The sequence below is a fragment of the Balaenoptera acutorostrata genome, chromosome 6 (assembly GCF_949987535.1).
Source record: "Balaenoptera acutorostrata chromosome 6, mBalAcu1.1, whole genome shotgun sequence".
NCBI lineage: Eukaryota > Metazoa > Chordata > Mammalia > Artiodactyla > Balaenopteridae > Balaenoptera > Balaenoptera acutorostrata.
Genome location: NC_080069.1, coordinates 92,520,399 through 92,547,939, shown reverse-complemented (window position 1 = coordinate 92,547,939; position 27,541 = coordinate 92,520,399). Strand labels below are relative to the sequence as shown.

Here is a 27,541-nt window from a genome sequence, read left to right as displayed (position 1 = left end):
GAGTCTAGCCTCCAGAGATGTCTGCTGGCTTATGCAGAGGCCCCAAATAGGGCTCAGAGTGCAGTTCGGAGGTGGAGCCCTGGCCTGGAAACAGGAAGCCTGGTTCTGGCCTCTGCTCTACTACAGACTTGCTGCACAATCTTGGGCAAGCTCCTCCTCTCTGGGGCCCCAGAACTCTGTTGTACAATGGGGAGAACACAGTCAACTCTCAACCCTTCCAGCTAGAGTATCCCAGGGTTTCCCGGTCTTCCTCTGTTATACAAGTGGCCATGCAGTATAGATTTCCTGGAAGGTAGCTCCAGTTTTACAATCCCTGGCACCGTTGCCCACACACCATGAGCATACTGGTTCTTACTCTGTGGTCCCAACTACTGATTTCGCCAGTAGTTGAGGGGCCCTTGAGGGTGTCCCTGCCTGGTGTCTCCACAATCACAGTTACGTAGGATTTGTAGCCCTGGCAGCCCCGAGTGGGACTAGGATCCGAACACCCAAATGCCTAGCCTTTTGAGCATGAGTCACCTCACCAGGGCATTTCTAAAACCCCAGTAGAAAGGCATATCACACAGTAATCAGTGTTTGTTGAATGAATAAACAACTACACTTTCTCTACAAACACAAGAGTTCCATAGACTGAACAAAGCTCAGGACTGAAATAGAGAAACCAATTCCTTCTGCAGAGCCAAAACCTCAAACTGAAGCTATGTAATGCCTGGAGTACACCAAATGATGGCGCTTTCTTGGAATTGTGTTATATTTAAAGCTCTGTGTGCAAGCTCTATTGTTGTGATACCCTTCCCTGGCCCTCAACCCAAATACTTAATAATCCTATCTATGTGACTGCAGTGGGTAAGTCAGAGATCTGGAGTTAAATCCCAGCCCTTCCACTTACAAGCTGAGTGGTTTAAACTTCAGTTTCCTCTTGTGTAAAATGGGGCAAATAGTAAATTCCTCATTAGGTTGTTGATTTAATAAGAAACCTACATCTCCAAAATTACTGAGAATAAGCATGTGTTAACTGTTAGCTAATTAACAAAGCAACTCTTGGATCTTTCTTCTCATTCAGTTTTCCTGTTTGGTGGGAATTATCATATCTATAGTCATTTACAGCTAAGGAAAATGAGACCCAAAAAACAGAGGTGAGACACCCATGATCCCACAACTGGTAAATGGCAGGGCAGCAGCAGAACCCAGGTCAGAAACACTTCCAAGCCTGGAAGATGGGGTCGTAAGCGCAGTAAGTTTAGACCTCCTAGTAGAGTCAAACAAACTTGGTCCTGGCCAGAACCCTCCTCCTGCAGCACTTGAGGGGAGGGGCAGTGCAGCTCTGGAGTTCCTGTGCATAGGAACACCACATACTGTACAGTATTTCCTGTTGAATGAAGCCAGCTTTGTAGACATTTTCATCCATTTTAACTTGATGCCAACATTTGCATTTCAGAAGGTTTTTTTCAATTCTTCCTATGAGGACATAAGCACCTGGAAAAAAAAGTGGAGTCTAGACTAGGACAGGTGTGAAAACAGAAGGTATATAACGTGTTTCGCCTCTCCCAGGAATAGATCTTTTCTCGTCTACTCTTTTACTGGAATGTGTTCAAGGCACTGCTGGGCCCAGAGATCTTAGTCTTTCCATCCCTCACTAGCCTCAGGGACTCTTGGGCGCTTTCCCTAATATGGTTGTTCCCCGGTGACTTAAAAGGCTCAGCTCAAATTGCAGTTATAATGTAATTCACTTTCCCAGTTTTAATCACTTAGAGCGTCTATTCAGCATGTGCTGGCTGTGTCCATTCAGTAATGGCTAGATTTTAGCCCATAGTCAAGGGAGCTTGAGGATTCTTTGGGCCAAGGTAGCCTCAATGCAGGTCAAGGTCTAATTTGTTAAGTTTTTGAAATTACTATAAATGGCTCATGATCCCCTAGGACTCAAGAAACAACAGTCTAGGAATCCCTATTTACAAAGAAAGGAACATAAAATGTGATATATACATAAGTGGAATATTATTCAGCCTTAAAAAGGAAGGAAATTCTGACATATGCTAAAATGTAGATGAATCTTGAGGACATTATGCTAAGTGGAATGAGTCAGTCACAAAAGGAAAAATATTATATGATTCCACTCATATGAGGTACTTAGAAAGTCAAATTCATAGAGACAGCAAGTAGAATGGTGGTTGCCAGGAGCTGAGGGGAAGGGGGAGGGGGAGTAGAGTTATTATTTACTGGGCTTAGAGTTTCAGTTTTGCAAGATGAAAAAGAGTTCTGGAGATGGACAGTGGTGATGGCTGCACAAAAATCTGAATGTATTCAATACCACTGACTTGCACAGTTTAAAAACTGCCAATGTGGTACTTTTTATGTTATGTGTATTTTACCACAATTTTTAAAAATTGGAAAAAAAGAAAAAGAGAGGAAAAAGGAACAGCTTGAACACTAAGACTCTCAGCTATGGTATTAGCATTGTCTCATCAGAGCCAAAAACAGCTACATAATAAATGTTGTACATTTTTATGCCCAACCCCCAATTTTCCTTCTGCTGAATGAAGCATCTTGCTCTGCCACTGAAAACTAGCATTTTCTCCTAAACCACTAGCTCAGAAAAGTCAGTGACTTTCAGCAATCAGTCCACTAGAGACCACTGCTAAGCAGAGGAGGCTAACAGCAGCACTGTGCAGTGAAGAGAGTGCACCCCTTACGACCAAATAGCTCCCCCAAGTGGCTTCAGCTTCTCCCCCAAAGAAAAACAGACCCCCTCCCGCAGAGGAGCAGATTTCTTTCCCAAATTAAATGTGTAACTTTTATAACTGTTATTAGTATTGTCAACATGAAAAAAAAAATATATCAGAAAAAAAAATTCCATTATAGATACTATCATCTTTAATTTCTTCCAAATGAAATTGAGACTTTTTCCCCTGACTTTCAAAATGAAGATACTTATTTCATGCAATAATCAATTCCCAAGATAAAAGGGAACCAGTTTTGCATCATTTTTTTCCCCAATAATTTGCCATCTGTTAGGATTTACAAGAGCACACTCACCCATATATTGCCCTAGGAAATCATTTTTAAAGATACATACTTTCACCACTTAAATTTGGCACTTTGGACCTAAAATTACTTTTCAGCCAGGATTTAAGAAAAACACATATGAAACTGTTCTAGAATTTTTTTTAATAGGCTTAGAGAAAGATGTTTTCCAAATTATCGATTTTTTAAACTAATACACCTCTTCATCATTTTGTGATTCTGCTGGACAACTAGAGCGTTTTACATGGATCTCAATCTTTAGAAATTGTGGCTTAGAGTCCTAGACTCCTGGAGTGCACACCTTTGAGCTATTCTTGGTATTTCCTATGGTCTACCAGAAAGTGAATGCTCATATCCAGAAGGCAGCATAAGCTAAGTGAAACTTCAAAAATTTTTATTTTTGGTTGGAATTATATCAACTCAGTTTAGAAATGGTATCTCACACTGATTATTAAGGTCTTTAATTTTCAAAATGAAAATAAAATTTTATATAAGAAATCCAATTTATCAAATGAATTCTTTCAAAAGGGGTTTAGCAACAAGTGATAAATAGATTGAAACCCCTCATCTACACCCACAGAATTAAGAACTGATAGAAAGAAGAGGCAAAAATATTATGTATGGTTTTAGAGACAAAGAACAGAATGAGCAAACATTTCATCCAAGATTTCTGGATGATTTCTATGACGATTCTGCTGGGTACCAGCTGCCTTTGAACACAGATCTGCCTGATGGAGTCATAGGCACACTCCTTGAAAACCACAGAACACCCAAAATAACAATGACCAAGACAGAGATACCTAGAAGAAAACAAGCCAGGGCCACTGACAGTATCGTGCATTTGAATGACTACATGGTCATATAAGAAACTGTCAATCCAACCAAAAAAACAATCTCCACAAAACGCTTTCTACATATTTACTTGTAAATCTAAAGGCAGAGAGACTAAGGGCCCTAGCAGCCAGGCATAAGCAATGAGACTTGGTATATGAATTAAAAAGTTTATTAGCCATAGGAAAAAAATGATTCCTTAAAATCAGTTTTCATTAAGTTCCCTGTAAAACAGTAAGCTTACAGAAAATTTCTTTCTCATGAACAGAAAATCACTATGCTTTTGGTCCAAGATATGTTGGGTTTTTTTCCTTTCTTCTTCACATGACAGACAGATGGATGTAGCCGAATCTATGAACGAGTGTACTTGCCCCAAATGTGCAACATAAATACAGAAGCGATGAACAGAAGACTCATAACCAATACTGGAACAGGGCCACTGGAAATAAGAAAAGGCAGGCTTAGTTTCAGTAATAATACATTATTGTATTTGTAATATTAGAGACTGCCTAGGGGAAAAGGGAGGGGAAAGCACCTAAGATCCATAGAAGAATATTATTTACATCATTTAAAAATATTCCAAAAATTATTACTGTGGATAGTTTGAGGTTGTGGTGACAGCATTGCTGTTATTTAGAAAGGAGGAATCCTTATCTTTTAATGAAACATAACTAAAATATATACAAAAAAAGGATCTAATGTCTTAGAGACACTAGTCTCTTTAATTTCGTGCATTTGATATTCTCCATAATAAAAAGTAATTTTAAAAATTCCCCAAACTCTTTAAGTGCAAATGATCCAATTACCAAACTATTATTTCCAATTAATATTTAAAGACAACCTTCATCGTCTAACTACAATAAACTAGGCATAAAAAAGATGAATATCACATTATAAGTTATGAAGCATTTTCAAATATATGATCCCATATGATTAACAAACTGAAGACACAGGCGAAACAAATATTAATCTTATGAAATAAGAACACAGAGCCTAAGAACACAGAGCCAGAATGGAAAGGAGGGATCTGAACTCAGGTTTTCTGCTTCCACACATAGTGCTCATTTTACTGCTTTAAGGTTCCCATATTTACCGGAGCAAACATTCTAGGCAACATTAATTAAGTTTGATTTATATTTAGTTTACTGTAGAAAGGAAGTAGATTTTACTCATCAGCCCTTCCCTACATCAAATGCTTTCCAGGTTGAGAATTAGTACACGGGTTTCTTAAAGGTAGAACTCCTTGATTTTACACAACCTGTCAATGCTGATGTCAGTCAAAGGCCTCGTCTTTTTGACTCTTCTTGCCAACAACAGTTTTGAAGAATTCAAGATGTCCCTTCACCTCCCAGATACACCTGGGGGTGGACACAGGAAAAGAGCCCAGGAGTCTTTATAATTAGGGCAGTAGAGTAACCCAGCGGAGCAGCAGGTAGCAAGAGTCCACTAGTGGACGACAATCAGTGCACGGAGATCCAAGTCCTTGCTGCACTAGTGTGTTCTTCCAAATGTGTACAATTATGGGAGTAAACACACTTAAAAGTACCTAGGAAGAGATCGTCATCACGATGCACTGGATCACACTGCCTTACTTTACAGCGCCGTTAGGTAACATCAGCCATAAAGCTGAGAGTGCCGTGCTTAGAGTCCAAGCGCTGGAGTCCGGAAACCAACTCTGTCCCTCACAAGCTGTGACTGTGGCCCTGTGACTCACCTGCTCCAAACATCATTTTCCTCATCTGTAAAGTGGGGATAATCACAGCACCTCTCTCATAGGGTTGCTGAGGTAGTAAATATATTAACACACACACGGTGCAGGCTTCTAGTAAGCTCTCAGGAAATGCTACTATTATCAACCTGAAAAAAAAATTCTAACTCCCAGGAAGAGCCAACAGCAAGCTCCAAGATGGTACTTGACTGCTCCAAGATGTGGATTTGAGGATACAATTTCCCAACTGTGTCCTTTCACCATAAACCTCTCTCTCTGGTATGATAAAACTGTGGTTTATGACACTGCAAAGGAATAGCTTCTGTGGATTCCTAGGACTCACAACAGCAGCAAGCAAGCCTGGCTGCACAACAGCCCAAAGCAAACAAGCCAGATTCACCCACAAGAGGACAGTTGTTTCACCACCTCGATAAGGGTTTAAAATGTTGTCCCCTGGATACCCTGAAGAGCAAGGGGCTTCAAAATTTGTCTCTGAAATACTCAGAAGAATTACCTCTAACAAGGACCAAAACGCTGCCAACTCACACATCCCCAACCCCAAGAATTACTTCCTGAAATACATTCTCACCTTGTAAGTTTTCGTCATAACAGGGAAATAAATAAGTAAATAAATAAATAAAACAAAACCTCAAGAATTCTAGGGAAGTCTTTCTAAATTAAATTTGTGATCTAAGTCAAGCTAGTGGTCAAAAGTTAATTAAACTAATCCAAATAAATCTGATTTTGTCTCTGTTACCAAACAGGCAGAATGGAAAGAGCATGGAATTTAACAGTCCCAGAATATCTGGTTCCAGCTCTTGCTGGCTGTTTGTCTTTGACAAGTAGCTTTGCCTCTCTGAATCTGAACTTCTGAACCTGAGGTGCTGTACGAGTGAGAGCTGCTGTCATTTTTCCAATTCCTCATCCACTGGATTCAGTCAGGAAACAGCTGTAAGCAGTGGTGTCCTGGAGCCTACCTGGTCAGAAACCTGTGGGATTAGGTTTCACAGTACCAGAAAGCGAGGCGAGGCATGGGAACAGGGGTTCCCCCAGATGCCCATATCCCATCACCTAATGAGCATTCCCAGGCCTAGAACTTGGGAAGTGATAGGGGTCCAGTCACCACCCACCAACAGCAAGGAGGCCAAAGAACTTTTGGTAACACAGCCTAATGCAGAAACTCCCATTAGACTGCAATAATATCAGCTTATGCCTCCAGGAGAGCTTTGACAAATCACCTAGCTCCTATTCAAATGGTTACTCCTGTTTCTCAGTGTGGGACAAGAACACCAAATGAAGAGCAATTTCACCTAATTAAACCATTTTCCCTCCAGTTCTCTCTATTCCCATCATTTATTCTGACAGAGCTACATGAAGGTGTTCCCTTGCTTTCACTCAAACCATGAACAGATGTCACTCCAGGCCCTAAACTAATTGGCTGCTATATGGACAAACCAAACCCCGCCCACCTGGCACAAAGGAAGCTGCTGTGTATTACAAATCTCATCAAAGCAAACACCACTGGTGGCAAAGAGAGAGTGCTGCCAAAGGGCTCTGTGATTCTGGACAGAAGCACAAGGTCTGCTCCCAGGACTTACACTTTGAGCCCTGGTGAATCTTCTGTGTAGAATCGCCACATCCCCCCAGTGCCTGCTGAAGTCGTGCGGCCTGCGCTCCTCGTTCCGCAGCTGGCATTTTTCCTGTTGAGAGAAAAAATGTTACAAATGGCCTTTTCTTGGAAACCCTTATCAGAGCATTATAACATATGCTACCATTACACTGGTAAAGAACCAAAAAATTAACTTTTTCTTTGCTAATACCTCCTTGCTTTTGCTTGCTTTTACTCCACTGATCATAAGCACTAAGAACTGAGTACCCGCCCTACACTGATGCATACAGTAACCCAGAGAAGTAGTTACCATCTCCATTTTATAAATGAGGAAAATGAGGCTCATAGAAGGTTAGGCAAAGTGCCGAAGACCACGTAGCCAGCAGGCAGCCACGCGCGGCTGTGGACCCAGTTCTGACTTGAGCCCATCCACTTGCTCACACATATGGGCACCGCATTTGGACAATGCACTTCAGTTTCACTTCACATATATTTTTGTGAAGTCAAGTAAAAAACTCCTGCTTAAAAATACCCTGAATCCATATTATCTGATTTTTAAATGACTACTATAAAATGTTTTTAAATTACTGTATTTTCTACAAAAAAGACAAAAAACATAAGTTGTAATTGTAATCCAAGTCTCAAAACAGAGTATATATTTTATGAAAAATTATTTTGCAATCTGTTTTCACTATTTTGATATACTGACTATAGATCTTGGACAGAGGTAGGATGTGAAAAAATGCAGGAAACACCCAACCAGAACTTGTCCCTCACAAGGGGATCAAGGCTTGTGAAGTGAGCTGTGTGGTGCAGGCAGCCCTGGCACACAGAAGCAGCGAACAGCACTAATGCCGCTGACCAGGAAGGAAGCCAGGGAATCCTTTCCCTCCTCTTCTCAGTCACTGGGAATCCCTCCCCAACAGCTATTCTCCCACACAGCACTCCTCCAATCCCACTTCTCATCACCCCTCAGTGTGAAACTGGTACCACATAAAAATAAGTAAGTGTGAGACAGGTCAGAAGAAACCTTCTTCAGCCCATTTATCACCAACTCAAATTCTAGGGAAGGGGAAAGGAAGAGAGAGAGAAAGCCCTGTCCCATCACCACCCCTCGCCATTAACCAAATCCCAACACACCCTCCCTCAAAATCCCATTCCAGTTATCCGTGGACTGCTAGTTCTGGATTTTTGAAAAAAGACGGGCATACAGGGAGAAACCAAAAGTGAATACCCTATCCCCACCATCTCTTCTTGCCTCCCAACTCTGGTTCCTAATCCCCACCTCACCCTACCACAGACTTTATTCCACACTCTGATGCAAGAAGCACTGGTCTAGAGCTCAGGGAGCTTGCCCTGCTGCATGGAGTGGGAGAGTGGAGTCCTGGTTCCAGTGTGGGCTCCAGCAAAAAGAGCTGTGTTCATGCTAGCAATCTAAAAACAATTAGTGTCAAACGATGATTTTGATGTACTGTACTAAAAAGATTACATTTCAGACACATTAATTATGGGCTATATGGTCACCTGGGAACTTCTAACTCCATCTGTATGTTTCTATGGGAAAACTGATTGTAAACTGTACAGGGATTTACAGAGTAATTCATACACTTACAAGAGCTTTCACACACAGATACACATCATCTAATTGGTGGAGTAGGTATGTGAAATTTTCCTTGTTCATAAAAAGGAACTTGAGCTAGATGATAAACCCAGTGTGGACATAATAAGTCATCGGCTGAGCCAAGACTAGGACCCAGGTACTTTCTACTATTCCCACATCCACCCAACTCCAGTTCCTGTCTTCAAAATCTCCAGGAGCCCCCAAGGAATCAGTCTGTGCTCTTTGAAGATTTCTTACATCTGCTGGCACAAGGGACATAGCAGAGGATTCAGGGCACCTAGAAATACCAAAAATGCACTCAAAATACCTCCCATCCCCCCTACTGGGAAGCTAGGTAGAAGTTAACAGAGCCCATTTTAATCTCCTAAATTTCTTTTTGGGGTCTATTTTACCCTTTCTTTCTGGCCACTGTTTAACTGCCTCCGTCTTCGTATACCCTAACGCAATGGTTTTCATAACCAACCTTTAACATTCTAACATGGTGGTCTTCTGGCTGTTCCTCAAAGAAGCCAAGCTCATTCCCATCTCAGAGTCTTTACACTTAACTATTCCTCTTGTCTAGGAAGCCTGTTCCTCCCTGGACCATAGCATAATTTGCTCCCTTGTCTCTTTTAGGTCTCTACCCACCTGTCACCTACTCTGAACACCCTGCCTTCACCCACCCTCTAGTCTCCACACAACTTCATTTTTCTTCTTGGCCTTACTGCCTGAAATTATCTATTTATTTGCCTTGTTTATGGTCTCTTACATTGGAATATAAGGTTCATGAGGTCAAACCCTGACTAGCTTGTCCACAGATACAGCCTCATGACTGGAACAGTGCCTGGCATGTACCCTCAATAACTATTTGATGACTTCCTTAATACCCCAGCTAGTCCATCACCTTACTATGCCTGATTCCCATTAATCCTGAACACTAGAGACTGTCATACAGAGTGAAGTCAGAAAGAGAAAAACAAATATCGTATATTAATGCATATATGTGGAATCTAGAAAAATGGTGCAGATGAGCCGGTCTGCAAGGCAGAAATAGAGACACAGAAGTAGAAAACAAACGTACGGACACCAAAGGGGGAAAGCATGGGGGGTGGGGGGGATGAACTGGGACACTGGGATTGACCTATATACACTGATATGTATAAAACAGATAACTAATAAGAACCCGCTGTATTAAAAAAAAAAATTCAAAAAAAAAAATCCTGAACACTGCAGCATTTTAAGGCTTTACAGTTTACAATGTGTTATTGCTCCTTTTCATCCTAGCAACTTCCTTTTATACTGTAGTAACAGAGTAAGGACGCCAACCCTGGCCTGACCTTAAATTCCATAGCTACTTCTCAAGGTTCTACTTCTATTACCTCATTGAACATGGAGACAGAATGCAAATCTGTGGACTACATAATCCACAGCACTATTATTAACTGTTAGCTTCAACTTTTTCTTACAGACTCACAAAGAGGGAATATATTTTTGAACAGTCAATACCTATTACATTACACTCATGAAATAACACTTAGAAGAGTAAGATTCTACAAGGGAACTCTGTAGGGTCTCTCAGTACATACAACCATGGTCTGTTGAGTTACACTGGCCCCAGCAGTAGTGAATTCTAAAAGATGACGTCAACACCCCCAACTTGATAAGCTGCATCTGTCCTCAAATGTTTGTGTCTCCATTTCACTTGTGCAGCAGTTATTTCAATTTTATTTATTAAGTAAATAGTTATTTCATTTATTCGATAAACACATGATCTCTCCTTTTTTTAAGAGTTTTCAGATGGCCAAACTTCTCTGCCACAGTGTTACCAATTCTCCTTAACTAGACCCACTCCCCAAGGAACTGTACCTACAGGACAGGTTTTCCATTCCAGCACAAAGAATCTTTGAAATCCAGGGTGGGAACAAGACAGCACCCCAAGCCCAAATAACCTACACCACAGCCTGACACACTTTCCAGCTGGTCCATCCCAGCCTTACCTTGAACATCTTGATGACAGGGAACTCACAATCATTCAGGGTCATCTTAGCATTTCTCATAGTTCTACTGGAATTTTTTTTGCTCTAAGATGAAATCTGTCTCATCTAAGTTCAAATCATCAGTTTTAGATTTACCTACTGTAGCCAACAAGAGAAGTCTCATCCCTCTTCACATCCCTGAGAATAGTTTTCGTGTATCTCTTCAAGGTCTTTTCCTCTCTAGATAAAACCCCCACTGGTTCCTTCAAAAAAATCCCAAGATTACAGGGTGGCTTGATTCCTTCCCTCACTCATCATTTATTGTGTCAGCCTTATGGTAGGATAGAGCTGATGGGCAGTTTTTGTCAAAGTCTAATGAAGGAGATAAACATGGAAACAGAAATGCTATTAGAAGGGTATGAACAAAATGCTTGGGAGTAAAAGAGAAGACTAATAGCTACTGCTGCCTTTGGAGTCAGGGAAGGCCTCAAGAGGAAATAACCCCTGAGCCTAATCTTGGAAAATATACACAAATGGCCGGAGGGGTGGGGGTGGGGGGGTGTCTAGTGAGTTCAGAAAACAGTAATAAGCTCACTGTTGCTGGATCACAGGAGAGAGAAGAGAAGCAATTAGGCGGGGGGGAAAAAAAAACCCACCACCAAGAGCCTTGGTAACCCTCTCCCCCTCCCCACCATGTTTAAGTTCAGCAACAAACTAACCAGCAGTGTGCCAGAATCAGAGCAGAAGATGCATTAGAGTGGAAATGATCTGGAGAGGAGGCGAGTTAGGTAGAAAATTCTCTAGATGTGAGAAACTGAGGGCTAAACTGAGGCAGTAGAAATGGAGAAGGAAAGAACGGATGAGAAGTTCTTCATGTACAATATAAACGTACTGAATAAAGACAGCATTAAAAAAATCCAAGATGACGCTGAAGTTCTGGCTTTGGGTGAACGAGTTTACAGCAGTGCTTTATGGACATAGGGAGATACAACTGGGGGCGGGAGCTGAGGTGAAAGGAAAGACTGAGCTGCGCATTAGACGACTCATGTTAGACCGAGTGTGTATGGGACTTCCAGATAGAAATGTGAGTGGAGAGCTCAGGTCTAAAGACACCAGTTTAATGACGTCGGTTTTCTTAATGCTGTCTATGACCTTCCTCCAGTTTAACTTTCCTTTTTCAAGAGTGGTACTCAAAGCTGAGCAATGCGAAGAAAATATTGCCTCCCTCTCGAGACCCAGAAGACCAAGAAGTCTTTAATTACCCCTACGGCCACATCACAGGCAGCTCGTTTTGCCCTTACAAATCTTAACCTCCCAGGATCTCCTTCTCAGGACCAACGAATTCTTGGGCCCTATCCCTCGGAGCCCACAGCCGAGAGGGTCGCAGGATCCTTACCTCTGCCGGACTGTGGATCCCGCCGCCCGGGCGGCCACTGCTTTGCTGGGAGAGCGCCCTGAGGAGCCCACGTTAGTGCCACTGGGGGTCGGACCAGGCTGTAGAGGGAGACAAGAAGAGAGACTGGTGAGCGCCGCCGGCCGGCCCCCAGACCCCAGGCTCTGACGGCCGAGACCGGGACATGCACCGGGGCTGGGGAAAACAAGGGAGCCGCGGAAGCAGAACAAAGCGTAAGGCAGGAATCTCGGCGCCTGGGAGAAGCCGGGACAAGGAGGGACGGCTGGGGCCACAAACCATGCTGACGACAGGAAGGTGGCAGGAAGCTGAAGTGGACGGCTGGGAAGCGGTGGAGCCCGGCGGCCGGAGGGACTGACTCAGGTCCCGCCCCCAGACCTGCTGGCAGGGTCCTCGCTGACTCCAAGGACGTCTGGGCTGTCCTATGATATGCCTGTAGGAATTTTGCAAGAGGAGACCTGGTGAGCTGCTGTATGGGAATTACAGACCTCATGTATTTTTCCTTTGGATCACAGCGTCCTTCCTAGAGTCCAATCTCAACCAATGGGAGAATCTAACCATGGTGAGACGAGAAATCTCCTCCGGCAGTTACTAGGCACCCACAGATTCGCGCTGACGTGACCTAACCTACGCACACGCCGCGGGGCGTGGTCGGTCCTCATCTAGGGCCAGCTGGGAAGCTGGAGGAAGGAGCATGCGCGGAAGCCCTTAAGCGTGCGAGGTGAAGGTGCGGCTCCCGGGCTATGGCGGACGAGCAGGGCCAAGATGAGGATCTGGGTCCTAAACCGTCCGTGCTGTTTCTGCACCCGGACCTGGGTGTGGGCGGGGCCGAGCGGCTAGTTGTGGACGCAGCGCTGGCGCTGCGGGCTCGCAGATGTAGCGTGAAGATCTGGACGGCGCACTACGACCCCGGCCACTGCTTCGCGGAGAGCCGCGAGCTGCCAGTGCGTTGCGCCGGGGACTGGCTGCCTCGCAGCCTGGGCTGGGGCGGCCGCGGCGCCGCGATCTGCGCCTACGTGCGCATGATCTTCCTGGCTCTGTACGTGCTGTTCCTTGGCGACGAGGAGTTCGACGTGGTAGTGTGCGACCAGGTGAGGTGGCCACGACCGGCCCTCGCCGCTTCTCTTTTTCTCACTACGGAGGGCGCGCCGCATGACTTCTGCTGACCTCTCCCTGTCTGTGGTTCGGAAAGATCGGAACTGATCTGGAGAGATCAAACTGGGAGTGAGACTGTGGTTCTCAAACTTTAGTGTGGACCCGTTAAAGTGGCAGATTGCTTGGCCCCACCCTCAGGTGTTTTCATCCTGGGCCCCTGAGGTGGGGCCCCGAAATCTGCATTTTCACTGGATCATCGGGAGATTCTGAAGCATATGGGCCTTGGTGCTCGCTCTAAGAAACACAAGCATTAGAAGTCAGCCTTCAGTCATGTTTTGTATGTCTTCCCTGTTTTGCATTATTCCTCTTGACACTAGTTCCAAGCCACATGCATCCCACTGTAGCATTTGCTGTCAGGCCACTCCGCTTCTCAGCAGTGTCATGTGTTTAATAAAGCCCCAAGCTAAACATGTCATGTCCCTATTAAAACTTTAACATGGCTCCCCATTAGTCTCTGGAGAAAATTCCAGGCTCTTTACTTTGGTAGGTAATGTCCAACTGGATCTGGGCTCTAGCTATTCTAGACTCTCTGTGGGGTTTTTTTTTCCCCGAAAAAATATTTATTTTAAAAAGTAACACCTACTCAGGACTAAAAATTCAAATAATAAGAAAGGCTAGAATGTAAAAGCCCCATTCCAGTTCCACTCCCTAAAGACAGCCACTGTTAGCAGTTTCTTGTGTATGCTTTCAGAAATTGTCTGTGGCTATACCAGCATATGATGTCTGTTCATAGACACATCTTATTTGTAATAATTAGGATTATGACACACCTACTATTGGACAGCTTGCTCTTTTTCACCAAAAATTTTTACTTGGGACATCCTTACATATCAATATTAGAGATTCACTTCATTCTTCATAGTGGCTGGAAAGTTTGCTTTTGTTTGACTGTACCATAATTTATACATTCTCTGCTAAAGGACAGTATCAGTGTGACCAGTATTTTGTGAATAGATCAGTGTTGTAATGAACATCTTTATGCCTTTTTTTTTTTTTGTACTTCTGCAAGCATAGCCTTTGAAATTCATAGAAATAAAATTGGTAGGTCAAAGAGTTGTACATCTTAAATGTCAATAGCTTTTGCCAAATTTGCCTTCCAAAGAGGTTCTGTCATTCTACTCTCCCACAGTGATAGAGCCTGTTACTCCATCCTTTTGTGCACATTGGATGATATCAGCATTTTAATCTTTGATAAACTAATAGGTGGAAATGGCATCACGTTTGCATTTGTATTTCTTTAATTATTACTTCTGAGTTACTTTTGATCATCCTTGCTTGTGTACAAGCTATTTCTTTTTGAGAAACGTGGGCATTTACCAAATATCCTGCATGTGTAAAACTAGTCAGTAAGTATGAGGCAGCTGAGACTGTAGTGGCTAGAGAAAAAACCGAGCTTGGAAGTGGGAGACCTGGATTCAAGTTCCATATCAGCTACTTTCTAAGTAGCTTTGGATAAATCACTCAATATCCCTAAAGCTCACCTTTTTCAGGTATTAAGTGAGCCGGAGATTGACTTGTAAAGATTACCCAACAGGAAAGTTTTTAGTAATGATTATGGTTAACATTTCAATAAATACTGAGCACATAGTGTGTGCTAAATTCTTACATGTTTTACATGCACTAGTGCATTTAATAATGACAAAAACTATATGGGTTTTTTTTTAAACTGGAATTGTCACCAGTTTACAGAAGAAACTGAGGCCCAGAGAGAGAGGTATATTACTTGGTCATGGTCACACAGCTAGCTAGTAGAGCTGAAATTCAAACCCTGCCAATCTTGATTCCAGAGCCTACACTCTAAACTGCTATAGTTCATTCATTCACTTCCTTAGGACGAGGAAGATACTGGAGTGGCTCTGTCCAGTGTGGTAGCCACTAGCCATAGGTGGCTATTGAGCACTTGAAATGTGGCTAGTCTGAACTGAGATGTGCTGTAAGTGTAAAATACACATCTGATTTTAAAGATTTAATGTGAAAAAGAAAAAAAGAATAGAAGATCTCATTAACTTTTTAAGTATTAATTACATTTTGAAGTGATAGTATTTTAGATAAAATACATTAAAATTAATTTAACCTTTAAGAAGTTGTTAGTGTAGTTAGTAGATTTTTATTACCATTGGACAGTGCTGTTCTAGAGGAAACCACTGGACTTGCAGCTTTAAATATTTAGCACATATCCAGAAACTGTCTACCAGCCTTCTGTACACCAGGCATTGTACCAGGTGAGAGTCTGGGGGCACACAAAGCAGAACCAGACATTGCCCATGAAGGGCCCACAGACTAGCAGGCAGGGTAGGTATCTGTTTCTTTGATTTGGTTGAAGTTTAGTCGACCAGTCACTTCATCTGCTGTTGATTTTTGCTTTGGCTAGGTGTCTGCCTGTATCCCAGTGTTCAAGCTGGCCAGACGGCGTAAGAAAATCCTGTTTTACTGTCACTTCCCAGATCTGCTTCTCACCAGGAGAGATTCTTTTATTAAACGCCTGTACAGGGCCCCAATTGACTGGGTAGAGGAATACACCACAGGCATGGCAGACTGCATCTTGGTCAACAGCCGGTTCACAGCTGCCATTTTTAAGGAAACGTTCAAGTCCCTGTCTCACATAGACCCCGATGTCCTCTACCCATCTCTGAATATCACCAGCTTCGATTCAGCTGTTCTTGAAAAGCTTGATGACATAGTCCCCAAGGAGAAAAAATTCATACTCCTCTCCATCAACAGATATGAAAGGAAGAAAAATCTGACTTTGGCACTAGAAGCCCTAGTAAAGCTGCGTGGAAGATTGTCATCCCAAGATTGGGACAAAGTTCATCTGATCATTGCAGGTGGTTATGATGAGAGAGTCCTGGAGAATGTACAACACTACCAGGAATTGAAGAAAATGGTCCAGCAGTCTGACCTAGGCCAGTATGTGACTTTCCTTCGGTCTTGCTCGGACAAACAGAAAATCTCACTCCTCCACGGCTGCACGTGTGTGCTTTACACACCAAGCAATGAGCACTTTGGCATCGTTCCCTTGGAGGCCATGTACATGCAGTGCCCAGTCATTGCTGTTAATTCAGGCGGGCCCTTGGAGTCCATTGTCCACAGCGTCACAGGGTTTCTGTGTGAGCCTGACCCAGTTGACTTCTCAGAAGCAATAGAAAGGTTCATCCATGAACCTTCCTTAAAGGCCACAATGGGACTGGCCGGAAGAGCCAGGGTGAAAGAGAAGTTTTCCCCTGAAGCATTTACAGAACAGCTTTACCAGTATGTCACCAAACTGCTGGTATAATCAGATTTTTTTCAGGTCTTTATGCTGTATTCATTAACATCACATTTGTAGATTGTTGACCCAGTTTTGAAACCAAAGAAAAAAAGCCTAGTATCTAGGGCAGAAGAGATTTTTTTTTTTAACATACTTGAATCTTGAATCTGAATCACCTTCCTGTACCCCATATCTCCCAATCTGCTTTTTTAGAAAAAAATAGTATCTTTTAGACTGTAATAATTCTGAGTCGTACCAGTGTTGATTAAGATGTAAATATGGTACAATTTCACATTCAGCAGAATATTTTAATTATATGTTCTCTAGATTGTTGCTCTACGTATAAATTTTGAGTTATATTGTGCCTTATTTGGTTTTAACACTTTAAGTGTATCATCATCAAAGTTGATTAATTTGGCTTCATAATGTAATGAGAAGACACTTAATGTAGTTTCCAGAATCAGTCCACCTCAGTGTTCAGTGACCTCTGTTAGGAAATTTTTGTTAGTCATACCTTTGCCTGAATCCATAGCAAGAATGCTTTGTATTTTTTTTTTAACAAAGATGATTTGTTGTGTTTTTGCACACAGACATGACAATAAATGATGTTTATCATAGGAAGTGACAAAATACTAGATTTTGGCCTCTGTGATCTATTGTGGTGGTGTTAGGACTATAGACAGCCAAGCCTGAATCAGAAACTAGAGTTAACTGGATATTGGAATGAATGGCTATTGTCACGTGTGCAGTGTGCATCTTGGTTAGGGTTTGTCTCCTAGTGTTATCTGAGTCATCGGCTTCATTAATATTTGTGTTTTATTAAGTAAGTGCCTGCTAAGTGTAAGACACAAGTGCTTTTTATCCTTCAAGGCCTGCCTCATGCCACTGCTATGAAGCTTTCCTTGACCCTCTACCCAGCTCCCAAACTGGAAGTGACCTTCCCCTTCCACGTTCTCTGACCTTCTGGTGGCACTGACCAGTCTTAGAGTTCATTATTTACCTATTGGTCTAAGTACAAATAAACACAAAGCACTTTCTCACATATCCTTAAAGCTAAATTCATTTTCAGAAATAGCAAAAATCACTAGCCAAAGGTTCCACATTAATCAACTCTAAGAGCACAGACTTGAGAGCCTAACAGCCTGTGTGACTTTGGGCAAATTGCTTAATCTCTGGGCCTCAGCTTCTTCATCTGTAAAGTGGAGTAACTACTCTTGTACTTTCCTCACAGGCTGGTTGTGATGGATTACCATAATATATGTAAAGTACTTAAAATAGTAGTTGGCACATAGTATGGGCTATATAAATACTAGCTATTTTGCAATTTAGGGATATCAAAAATTACTGTCGAAGTTCCATGTGGTTTCATGCTGCACTACTATATTGTTCTTTGGGGTTCTTTAGAGCATGAAGTTTCAGGTTGTGATTTATCATGTCAGTCTATACCCCAGGAGTATTTTATTTTATTTTATTTTATTAATGTTTAAATCACTACCAAATTTAATGTTGTCAGACTTAGTATTCATTAACATTTCATTGCATTTGAAAAGACTGGATTCTCACAGGAGCATTTTAATGAAATGAAATGACTGTACCAGTAAGGAGTTCTCTAAAATGAGAGTGTCAGGTTTATTGAGTCTTTTATGGAATGAAAAGTTCAGTTGAGTTCTCTTTCCTTTGGCGTTGTGAAAGCTTGCCATCCAGTAAAGTACATCATCCCATCTTTTGTGGCTTGGTGCATGTATTTCTCAGGGAACTGCAGCCTTTCCAGAAAGGCCTGATGGCTGTGACCACTGGGTTTAGGACAGACAGACTCAGTCATGCGCTGAGCCATAACTGATGCTTAGCCATTCCAAGCACTAAAACTTTTGCCTATTTGACCATTTTTATGCAGATCCTTCCAAAATGGGCTACCTGGGTTCATGGGCCTTAAGTTTAACTTCCCTTCATTGTCTGAAGTCCCAGCAGGTGACAGACCACAGATCTGGAAAGGATGCAAAGCCCTGCCTGAGCTTCCAGCCTCTGGTGCATCTTGGACCTAGTTTGGAGCTTTGCCCATAGGAGGTATTCACAGCTTCCAGAACTAAGGTGAAGTTAGGGGAAATAGAAGCATGGAAGACTGAAGTGAACTGTCCAGGACCTTAACAGTAGTAACTCTTCTGGCACTTAACTGTGGGCCATGAGACACATCAGACAACTCATTTAATCCTAACAGTTGTATGAGGTGTCGGTACTCTTCCCTTTCGAGATGAGTGTGGTTAAGCAGTTGCCTGTGTCACACAGCCTGGAGGGATGGGCAGCGTCTCAAGGCTTTCTGATTCCAAAGTCCAACCACTTTACCATTCTTCAGTCTGCCTCCACCCTGACCAAGCTCCTTGTGTGTGTATTCAGTCAGAAGTCCTCTACCCCACTGCAGGCACACCTGTTCAGGTCCTCAGGTTTAGAAAGACTGTGTTATTCATTTTCCCTTTTCATCTTCAGAGCAGTCTTGTGAGGTGGGTATGATTGTCCCTCATTTTATACACAAAGAAGCTCAGAGAGATGAAAGACTTGCTCAAGGGCACAGTTGAAAAGTGAGTGAACCAGGATTCAACCCGCAGTTACCTGATCCATCCAGGATGGCACATACCAGAATTTCTCAGCCAGCTCCCCTTTGACAATCATAAATATCACATGTCCTTCAATATTTATGAAATTCAACATAAATATAGCATTCTTTGAGTCAAATCAAAGCTGGGGGACAGGACACTTTTCTGTCTTCAAATTAGTGCTCTGACCCTAAAAGAGGTACTGATGTCCCACACCCACCCCATTGCCCTATCCCAGCCCCGTGAGAATCGCTGCTTGGAGGCCATGCCACCTGCCCTCACTGTAGCAGACATTGGGTCATTCAAAGTCCTAGTGGAGTTATCAGGGTCATTTCCTTGCACAAAGCAGAAATGCAAGCTGATGTAACTCAAAAGGTTTTAAGAGTTGGGTGTTTGAAAAAATCCACACCAGAAAATACTGTCACGTCCCCACCCCCATCCAAGGATGGGTGAGCTGGAGATGGAAGCTTCTTTCTCATGCACTCTCTTTCAAAGAGGTCACTGTTTACCTGTGTCGGCTCGCTCACCTGTGCACATGGATGCAACCCCTGACCCTTCACTGCCTTCCATGGATCACCAGTTAGCTCAGATTCTATACACACACACACGATGAAGGTGGGGCTGGAGGCATGTACTTAGAAAAGACATCCACTCACTCAGCTGATGGGGAGCAGTATTGCGGTTCTTCCTGTTTGGAAAGGATCTAATGACTAATGATACTGAAGCCCTATTTGGACAGCCTTTAGAGTTGGCAAAGCCCTTTCCAGGTTGTATCATTTGCCCTTCACAGCATCATTCCAGGCAATTATTGTAGCCATGCTTACTGTTGAAAAGCTGAGGCTTACAGCCAGGAAGCCCTGGACCAAGTCAACAGTTCTTTCAGTTGTACTTCAGATGCCTCATCAGTAAATGCCTCACCACCTTCTAACAGGCCAGTATGCCAGTTTCACTTTTACTGTCTTCTCCTTCCATAAAGAAAATGAGGCACCTGGACACTCCACTGCCTTGCTCTCTGCTCATCCCCCATCCCTGTTCATGACCATCAGCCCTTCTCTGTCCACCTCTGCCAACATCACTAACTGTCCTGTGACCTCTTTTCTTTGCATTTCCAACTCCCAGAATCAAGTAGACTCAGAGCTGACCAGGACCCCAGAGATCACGCAACCTAATTTGCTCTTACACAGATGGGAAAACAGGCCCAAAAAGAGAAAGGGACCTGCCTGAGGTCACACAGAGGGACAATTGCAGCCCTCCTCTAACTTCATTCTGAAGCCCGTCACGCCACCTCCACTTTGTCCAAAACCCCTTATATCCTGCGACTTCCTTTGAACTTCTTACTCCTTCATTCCTAACCTCAGTCCCCTGCAGCTCTGTCCCCAGCAGCCTGTGAGGGTGCCACCTCCCAGACACCAGTGCTCTCCTGCCTGCTAGCTGAGGGGTGGGGAGCTTTCTCAGTGACAACTGTCCTCTGATTAAACAGCAACCCTTGGCAGGGGAGATAGGGAGAGCTTTTACCACGCTGCCTCCGAGCCAAGGGGCTGCTAGAGCCAGCACTGTGTCCTTGTCCAGCGGACTGGGGATTGCGTGGGGCTCACAGTTAAGGGTTAACTGGTCTTGTGACCCAGAAACAGGACCACAAGCAAATACTGAACTGTCCTGTAGGAAGCACTATCACTAGGCTAGCCACTGATGTCATTTGAGACAAATATAGCCTAGAAGTCTCTCAGAGGTTGTGTGTATGTATGTGTGTGTATATGTATGTGTGTGTGTCTGTGTGTGTTGGGGCACAGGTGTAGCACAGGTGTGACTTACCTTTGTGACCTGCCACTCACCCAAGAAATTTACAGGCAGAATTAGAGCAGACTGCTAAGTTGATGAAGTCAGATCGGCCTTTGCTTTTCTGTGTTACTTAAACTAGAATTTCAGGGTTCCACAACTATTGAGAAGGTGTCCTGATGGTGATAATTCTAAAGTCTAGGTTTCCTTATCTATAAAATGGGTATAATCAGGTCTAAGTAGCCCACCCCATAGGGTGGTTGTGAAGAGAGTGAGTGAGGGGACTGAATCAGTATATGAGTGAGACAGAGGATGTGAAGCTGATGTGTAAACTGTAGAGTGCCATGAGCTTCTTAGGGATGAAGGCCGTCTTTCACAGGTCAGGATGAATTGCCCCTGTCTGTTGGGATCCCAGTAAGAGTAGTATTGGAAGTCTACCTTCGCCAGGGAAACTCACACCATGGGGAGATGGGCAGAATGTTTAAGCAACCCCAACAAGTAGTATTCCCCTCTCAATTTGTGGATTGCATAACTCAATATCAGGTTTCCCAGCAGTCAGGACAGTGTGGTACTGAAGTAAGGATGCACAAATAGATCAACAGAATAGAGTTCTAAAATAAATCTGCACCTATGTGGGCAGTTGATTTTTGCCAAAGGTGCCGAGGTAATTGAATGGGGAAAAGATAGTCTTTTCAAGAAATGGTGCTAGAACAATTGGATATCTGTATGAAAAAAAAAAAAAAAGAACCTCAACCTTTGCGTCACAGTATATACAAAAATGAACTTGAAGTGTATCATAGGCCTAAACGTAAAAGCTAGACTGCAGAAGTTAGAAAAGAAAATGGAAGAAAATCTCCACAACCTTGGGGGTAGGCAAAGATTTCTTTGATAGGACACAAAAAGCACAAAGCATAAAGGGGAAAATTGGTAGGTTGATTTCATCAAAATTAAACACTGCTCTTCAAAGAACAGTGATTTTTTTTAAAAAATTAAAGAAAAAGTCACAGCCTGGGAGAAAATATTTAATATATCTGGTAAAGATCTGCATCCAGGATATGTAAAGAAGTCTTACAACTCAATAGTTAAAGAACAAACAACCCACATTTTTTAATGGGCAGAGATTTGAATGGCCATTTCACAGAAGCTATACAAATGGCCAATAAGCACATGATAAGATGTTCAACATCACTGGTCATTAAGGAAATGCAAATTAAAACCACAATGAGATATCTGTGCACACCCATAAAATGAAAGACTCAGTAAAAATGTTGGTGAGACGGTAGAGCATCTGGAATTCTCACACGTTGCTGATAGGAATCAAAAATGGAATAAACTCTTTGAAAAACAGTTTGACAGTTTCTTACAAAATTAAATGTGACACTTACCACACGACCCAGCAATTCCACTTCTAGATATTTTGCCTAAAATAAGTGGAAACATATACCTAAACAAAGACTTATTCAAATATTCATAGCAGCTTTTTCCATTAATAGTCAAAAACTGAAAATCTAAGTGTCCATCAACAGGTGAATGGATAAACAAATTGTGGTACATTCATACGATGGGATACTTCTCAGCAATAAAAAGGAATGAAATGCTGATAAGCACAATGATGTAGATGAATCTCAAAAACATGCTGAGTGAAAGAAGTCAGACACAAAATAGTTCATATTGTATGATTCCATGGATGTGAAACCTTAAGGAAAGAAAAAGCAAAGCTAATCTATAGTGACAGAAAGCTGATCACTGTTTGCCTGTGGCCCAGGGTGAGAGAGAGATTGCCTAGGAAAGGGCACAAAGGAACTTTTTGACATGATAGAAATGTCCTATATCTTTATCATGGTGGTGGTTATAAGGGTGTATAAATTTGTCAGAACTAATCAAATGTATGCTTAAAATGAGTGCATGTTATTGCATGTAAATTATACCTCATTAAGTTTTTTTTAAGAAAAGCACAAGTGATGTAGTCCCATTTTTATAAAAAAGGTTTTCTAAATGAATAAATGTGAGAATATATATATATATAATTATAAAAGTTTCTAATAGAATATACGCCAAGGTGATAACATTGGTTGTCCCCAGGTAACATTGGTTGTCCCCAGGTGGGTGTGATTAATCCATAGGCATTAAAATTGTCTTTTGTTTGCTTGTATTTTCTGATACGCCATAAGCTGATTTTTCTCATAAGGTAAAAAAATTCAAACATAAAAGAAAGCATAAGATAATCTTATTGGTCACTTATGTTCTTACAGTGTATTTTTAGACATTTGTGTTACCAACTATTGCCCTGTTTGGGAAGTATCGTCTGTTCTAATTAATCCCTTATTATTATATATTACGATTGCTCCAACTGTTTGCTACTACAAGCAACGTAGCAGAAAAATAATTGACTTTAAATTCTAAAAGTAAATATTTAAAATTTTAAAAAGCAAATTTAAAAAGTAAAGACAAGGAAAAAATCAGAAAAAAGTAGACATATGAAAAGGTTGCAAAACTGCCTAGCAATACACCAAAAAAAAATAGTAATTTTCAAAAAAAAGTCACTAACTGATGATGTTTATTTTCAAACCAAATTACCATGTTGTCCAGCTTGCTTTCAGCCAAATTATATGCTCCCTTTCATTGTGGGACCTGGAAACCTAACTTGAACACTTCAATTCAGTAGACTAACACAATATCATATGTCAGGACATACCACTATTTTAAAACTTTAAGAAGGTAACTGTATTAGCCAGAACTCTTTTGTTTGCAAGTGACAGAAACCCAATTGTAGCTAATGCAGAAAAGGGAAATTTTTTGGAAGCTACAGGGATAGATGATTCAAGGAAAAGTTACATAACTGAAACAGGGGAAGTGCAGGTATATAGCTAGGCCTGGGGTTCAAATGGAACCAGGAATTCACATGCCACTAGGAAACTATTTTTTAAAATATATGACGTCACTGTCTTTCATTATAGACTAGTTTCTTTCTCGTGGTAGGAAACATGACCACCAATAGCAGCCGAGAACCTCCATCTTACTTTTCCATCATCAAAGAGGAACCAGCCTTTTTCAGCGTTAAAAAAGACATCATTGAAGACATCACCTTCTTGGTTCAGGTGCCTTCCCTGAAAGTAAGTAAGCAAGTCAGGAGGCAAGGTACTGTGGTTTGCCGGGCTCAGGTTGGCTCCCATCAACTGTGGGTAGGATCCAGGATCACACAGCAGCAGGAATCGTATAGCTGGGAGAAAGGAGTCCAGGGTGTACAGAGGAAGGAGCAGGAAGCAGATCCCAGAAGGTGAGTTGGGAAGATAAAATAGGTGTCCTCTCTAGTTAAAAAATGATCTTACACTCAAGGGGCCCTGGCAGGCAAGCCATCCCTTCCCATGTACATTTTGCCCATTACTTCCACTTCCGCAATACATCTTGCTAATATCTATTTACAAGCTTCCTTGTGCAAGGGCCTGGAGATAAAGGAATGAAGTTAACAGTTTCATACTCTTTGACTTGTATAGCTCTGCATTGCTTGATGTTAATGTTGCCAGACCTGACTTTCTTTATGTTCACATTTGAATAATTACATTTTACTCCTATTTTAATTTTTGAATATTTCATTTTATTTTTGTTTGTCTAATAAGCAGAGAAACCTTGGATTTAAGGGGTTTTTTCCTCATATCTAAGAGTATTGGCCTTTATTGATTTATTAGATTTTTTTAAAGTCTTTGTTAAAGATGACTGTGGTTGTTCTTATTATACCTTTATTAAACAGAAGTGTATCCTTTCTACCTTCCTTTTCTTTTTCTTAAAAAGACACTTGCTTTTCCTTTCCCCTTCTTCATTCTTTTGATCTGCATTGATGTATGCCAATAGCCCATGATTTCAGTATAATAATTTATTTCAAATATTTTAATCTTTTGATGTCAGTTTTGACAAGATACTTGCTGCAGTTGTTTGGACTTATTTCAATACAATCAACTGGTCTCACTGCTTCCTACAAGTTGTTGCCTGCTGTTCTTGAGTTCGTCCTTCAGAGCCATCATCCTCTTCCTATGGACACACGTTAAGTACCATTTTCTCAGAAAGAATACATGTATTTGCATAATTAATTCCCATTGCCTTCACATATGTATAGCTTGGTCGTATATAAAATTCCTGAATCACCTTTTTCTTTCAAACCTTTGCAACTGTTGTGTTATCATCTTCTAGGTAGATTTTCCTGTAGTATGTTCTAGGCAAAATAAGGTGTGAAAGATGCTCCAGAGAAAAGGCTTTCATGGTCAAATAAGTGTGGGAAATGTTCCATACAATTGTAAATGTACTAGGCAGAGTAGCATGGTAAAGGCCAGGAGACATCCTGAGATAACAAAGGTGGTTTAATTTTATTTCCAGTGTATCCAACCTATTGGACCGCAGTAATCTCAAGAGAAAGCAAGTGACCAATAATATGTTTATAGTTAATATTTGTTGAACACTTACTACGAGCCAGGCAATGTTCTAGGACTTATTCTATGGATATCAATTCACTGGGTCCTCATGGCAGCTCTATATGGCTGATAGAATTTTTCAACCCATTTTAACAGATGAGAAAACTGAGGCAAAACGAGCTTAAGAAAATACGCTCAAAAATGGCCAATTCAAACGCAGGCAGTCAGTTCCACATTACTCACAGCCCTAACAGTTGGCAAGTGAGGACACAATAAAGGCAACTTCTATAACTGTCCCAAGTCTGAAAAGCATAACAAAATATCTAATTGCACCAAAAAGGAAAAAAGAACTTTCCACCAAACAGCCTCTGTAACAGAATTTGCCGCTGAATTACTGCAAAGGCACTTTGGGGGGTAATCTGATTATCTTCGGCGCAAGTGCTCAAACTCTGCTGTTGGCCAACGTCCAGGACCCATCATTGAATACTCATCACCTCATCAATTCAGCCTGCTAGACTGACGGGCAAAACAACATCCAAATATTCATTGCACATCTGTGCCGGGCAGATTATACATTAGCAATTCAAATCTGGCCAGTGTACCGGCCATTCCTGCAAATGCGTCTGTTTGGGTGAGATGCCTTGTTGTCTGGGACAGATAATAAGGCAACTCGGTCTAATCTTGAAGAACAATCAACCCATCTTGTGAAGGTGACTGGCTGTGTGTGTTCTTGCCCTGGCAGCATTGGAACAATGGCCCCATGATGCACTCGACTCAGCTGGCAGTGAAGTCCCATCCTGATTAGTAGCTGTGGCTGGTGTCAATCACCACGGGATGCACCATTGTCCTCTGGTCCCCTACACAGTTTATTTACAGGAAAACAAAAGCTTTGGGGGGGCTATGGCTGCTTCCCAGAGATTGCAAAATAGATTGAGCTGTCAAGCACACAAAGTAGATGAAGATTAATGAGTTGTGCAGACAATAAATATGAAGAGATGACCATGAATATGCTAATGGGCATTATCCATATACACCGTAATTGCTACCAAAATTAAAAGGTGGCATGAAGAAGATGGGTCACAAGGTGACAGGGAGATAATCTTAGTTGCTTGAGACGCTCACCCCAGATAAGACCCTCAACAGGTTTCCTTTCGCCCCGATTAAACCATCCTGAAGCAGCATTGTTCACAAGCTGTCTGAATAGGCTTCTTTTATACAGGGATGTAAGGAGTGGGGTGAGGGGGGAAGCTGGAAAAGTTACTTTAGGGAAAGGTGTAATTAGAATAAGAAAGGTGTTTATCAAAGGCAAGAAGTGATCAGTTGTCAGGCTCTCTTCTCATCCCCAGGGACAGAACTGATAAGGATGTCACTTCACACTTTAGCCTCCCACGCCTCCCCACCACCACTACCGCAGAGCCACAAGGACTATTATAACTATGAGAATGTTAGTTAGATCACCTTTTAAGGAGGAGTGAGTGATTTTTCAGAGTATTCCAATACTCTGAGGACTTTGAAAAAATAAACTTAATAGAGACATTTGAAGTACAAAATGTTTAAAGGCGAATGTTTCCATGAATGATTTGATTTTGGAAATCTATATCGTGTAGAACTGTGGCATGGCTCTGGCATGGCTGATTCCCACCCAGCCTCGCAGCCTGTCCTCACAGTCTTCCATGTGGCGGGATGGTGTCCTCTGACCCTGTTCGCCCCCTGTCTTCCTTTCCATCCTCCTGTCTGTGGATGGCAGTTACGTTAGCATAAGAGCATACTGAAGTAATGCGATCGGAGTGTGTATGAACATGAGAGAAAGTTTTTCTTGTTTTCTAATTTCTCTCCTCTGGAGGACCTGGGACCAGGATCTCATCTCCCAGAGGTCTGTGGAGCATCACCACCAATTGTAAGAACACACCTTTGTTCCTTCAAGATAGAAACCAAATGTTTATTTCTTGGCCCACACCAGGTAAAGGGGAGCAGGATGAAACCAGGGTCCAAGAAGAGGGCAGAAGGGTGGAAGAGAGGAAGGGAAGTCAGTAGAAAGAAAGGGTCCCAGAGACTGTCTGAGGCTGACTCTACATGGACTGAAATCTGCCTACCAGGGAGAAAAGGGAATTTTATACAAATGTATGAAACAACCTCACTGAAAGGGGTGGGAGAAAAAGGTGCCACCCTAGGTAACTCTGGAAATCAGTGGAGTCTACAAAACTAAAGGCACACAA

General features: G+C 42.1%; 2 protein-coding genes across 2 annotated transcripts; one reads left to right on the top strand and one right to left on the bottom strand.

The window, feature by feature from the left end:
* Nucleotides 1–4,008: 4,008 nt before the first annotated feature.
* SEC61B (SEC61 translocon subunit beta) lies at nt 4,009–12,833 on the bottom strand. Its single transcript, XM_007197060.2, has 5 exons — nt 12,784–12,833; nt 12,436–12,589; nt 12,142–12,239; nt 7,159–7,260; nt 4,009–4,291 (listed from the first exon to the last, which is right to left on the bottom strand). Exons 1-5 carry the CDS (start codon nt 12,816–12,818, stop codon nt 4,204–4,206), a joined length of 477 nt encoding a protein of 158 aa, XP_007197122.2. The 5' UTR covers nt 12,819–12,833; the 3' UTR covers nt 4,009–4,203.
* ALG2 (ALG2 alpha-1,3/1,6-mannosyltransferase) lies at nt 12,755–17,193 on the top strand. The gene is made up of 2 exons (XM_007197059.2): nt 12,755–13,247; nt 15,683–17,193. The coding sequence occupies exons 1-2, from the start codon at nt 12,900–12,902 to the stop codon at nt 16,583–16,585; spliced, it is 1,251 nt and encodes a 416-aa protein (XP_007197121.1). The 5' UTR covers nt 12,755–12,899; the 3' UTR covers nt 16,586–17,193.
* The last annotated feature ends 10,348 nt before the right edge of the window (nt 17,194–27,541 follow it).

Coding starts and splice junctions, on each gene's coding strand:
- SEC61B (XM_007197060.2), bottom strand. CDS start 12,818: ATGAGGACCGACCACGCCCCGCGGCGTGTGCGTAG. Junction 12,590..12,783: donor GCCCCGCGGCGTGTGCGTAG/GTTAGGTCACGT, acceptor AAATTCCTACAG/GCATATCATAGGACAGCCCA. Junction 7,261..12,141: donor GGATCCACAGTCCGGCAGAG/GTAAGGATCCTG, acceptor TTCTCTCAACAG/GAAAAATGCCAGCTGCGGAA.
- ALG2 (XM_007197059.2), top strand. CDS start 12,900: ATGGCGGACGAGCAGGGCCAAGATGAGGATCTGGGTCCTAAACCGTCC. Junction 13,248..15,682: donor ACGTGGTAGTGTGCGACCAG/GTGAGGTGGCCA, acceptor TGCTTTGGCTAG/GTGTCTGCCTGTATCCCAGT.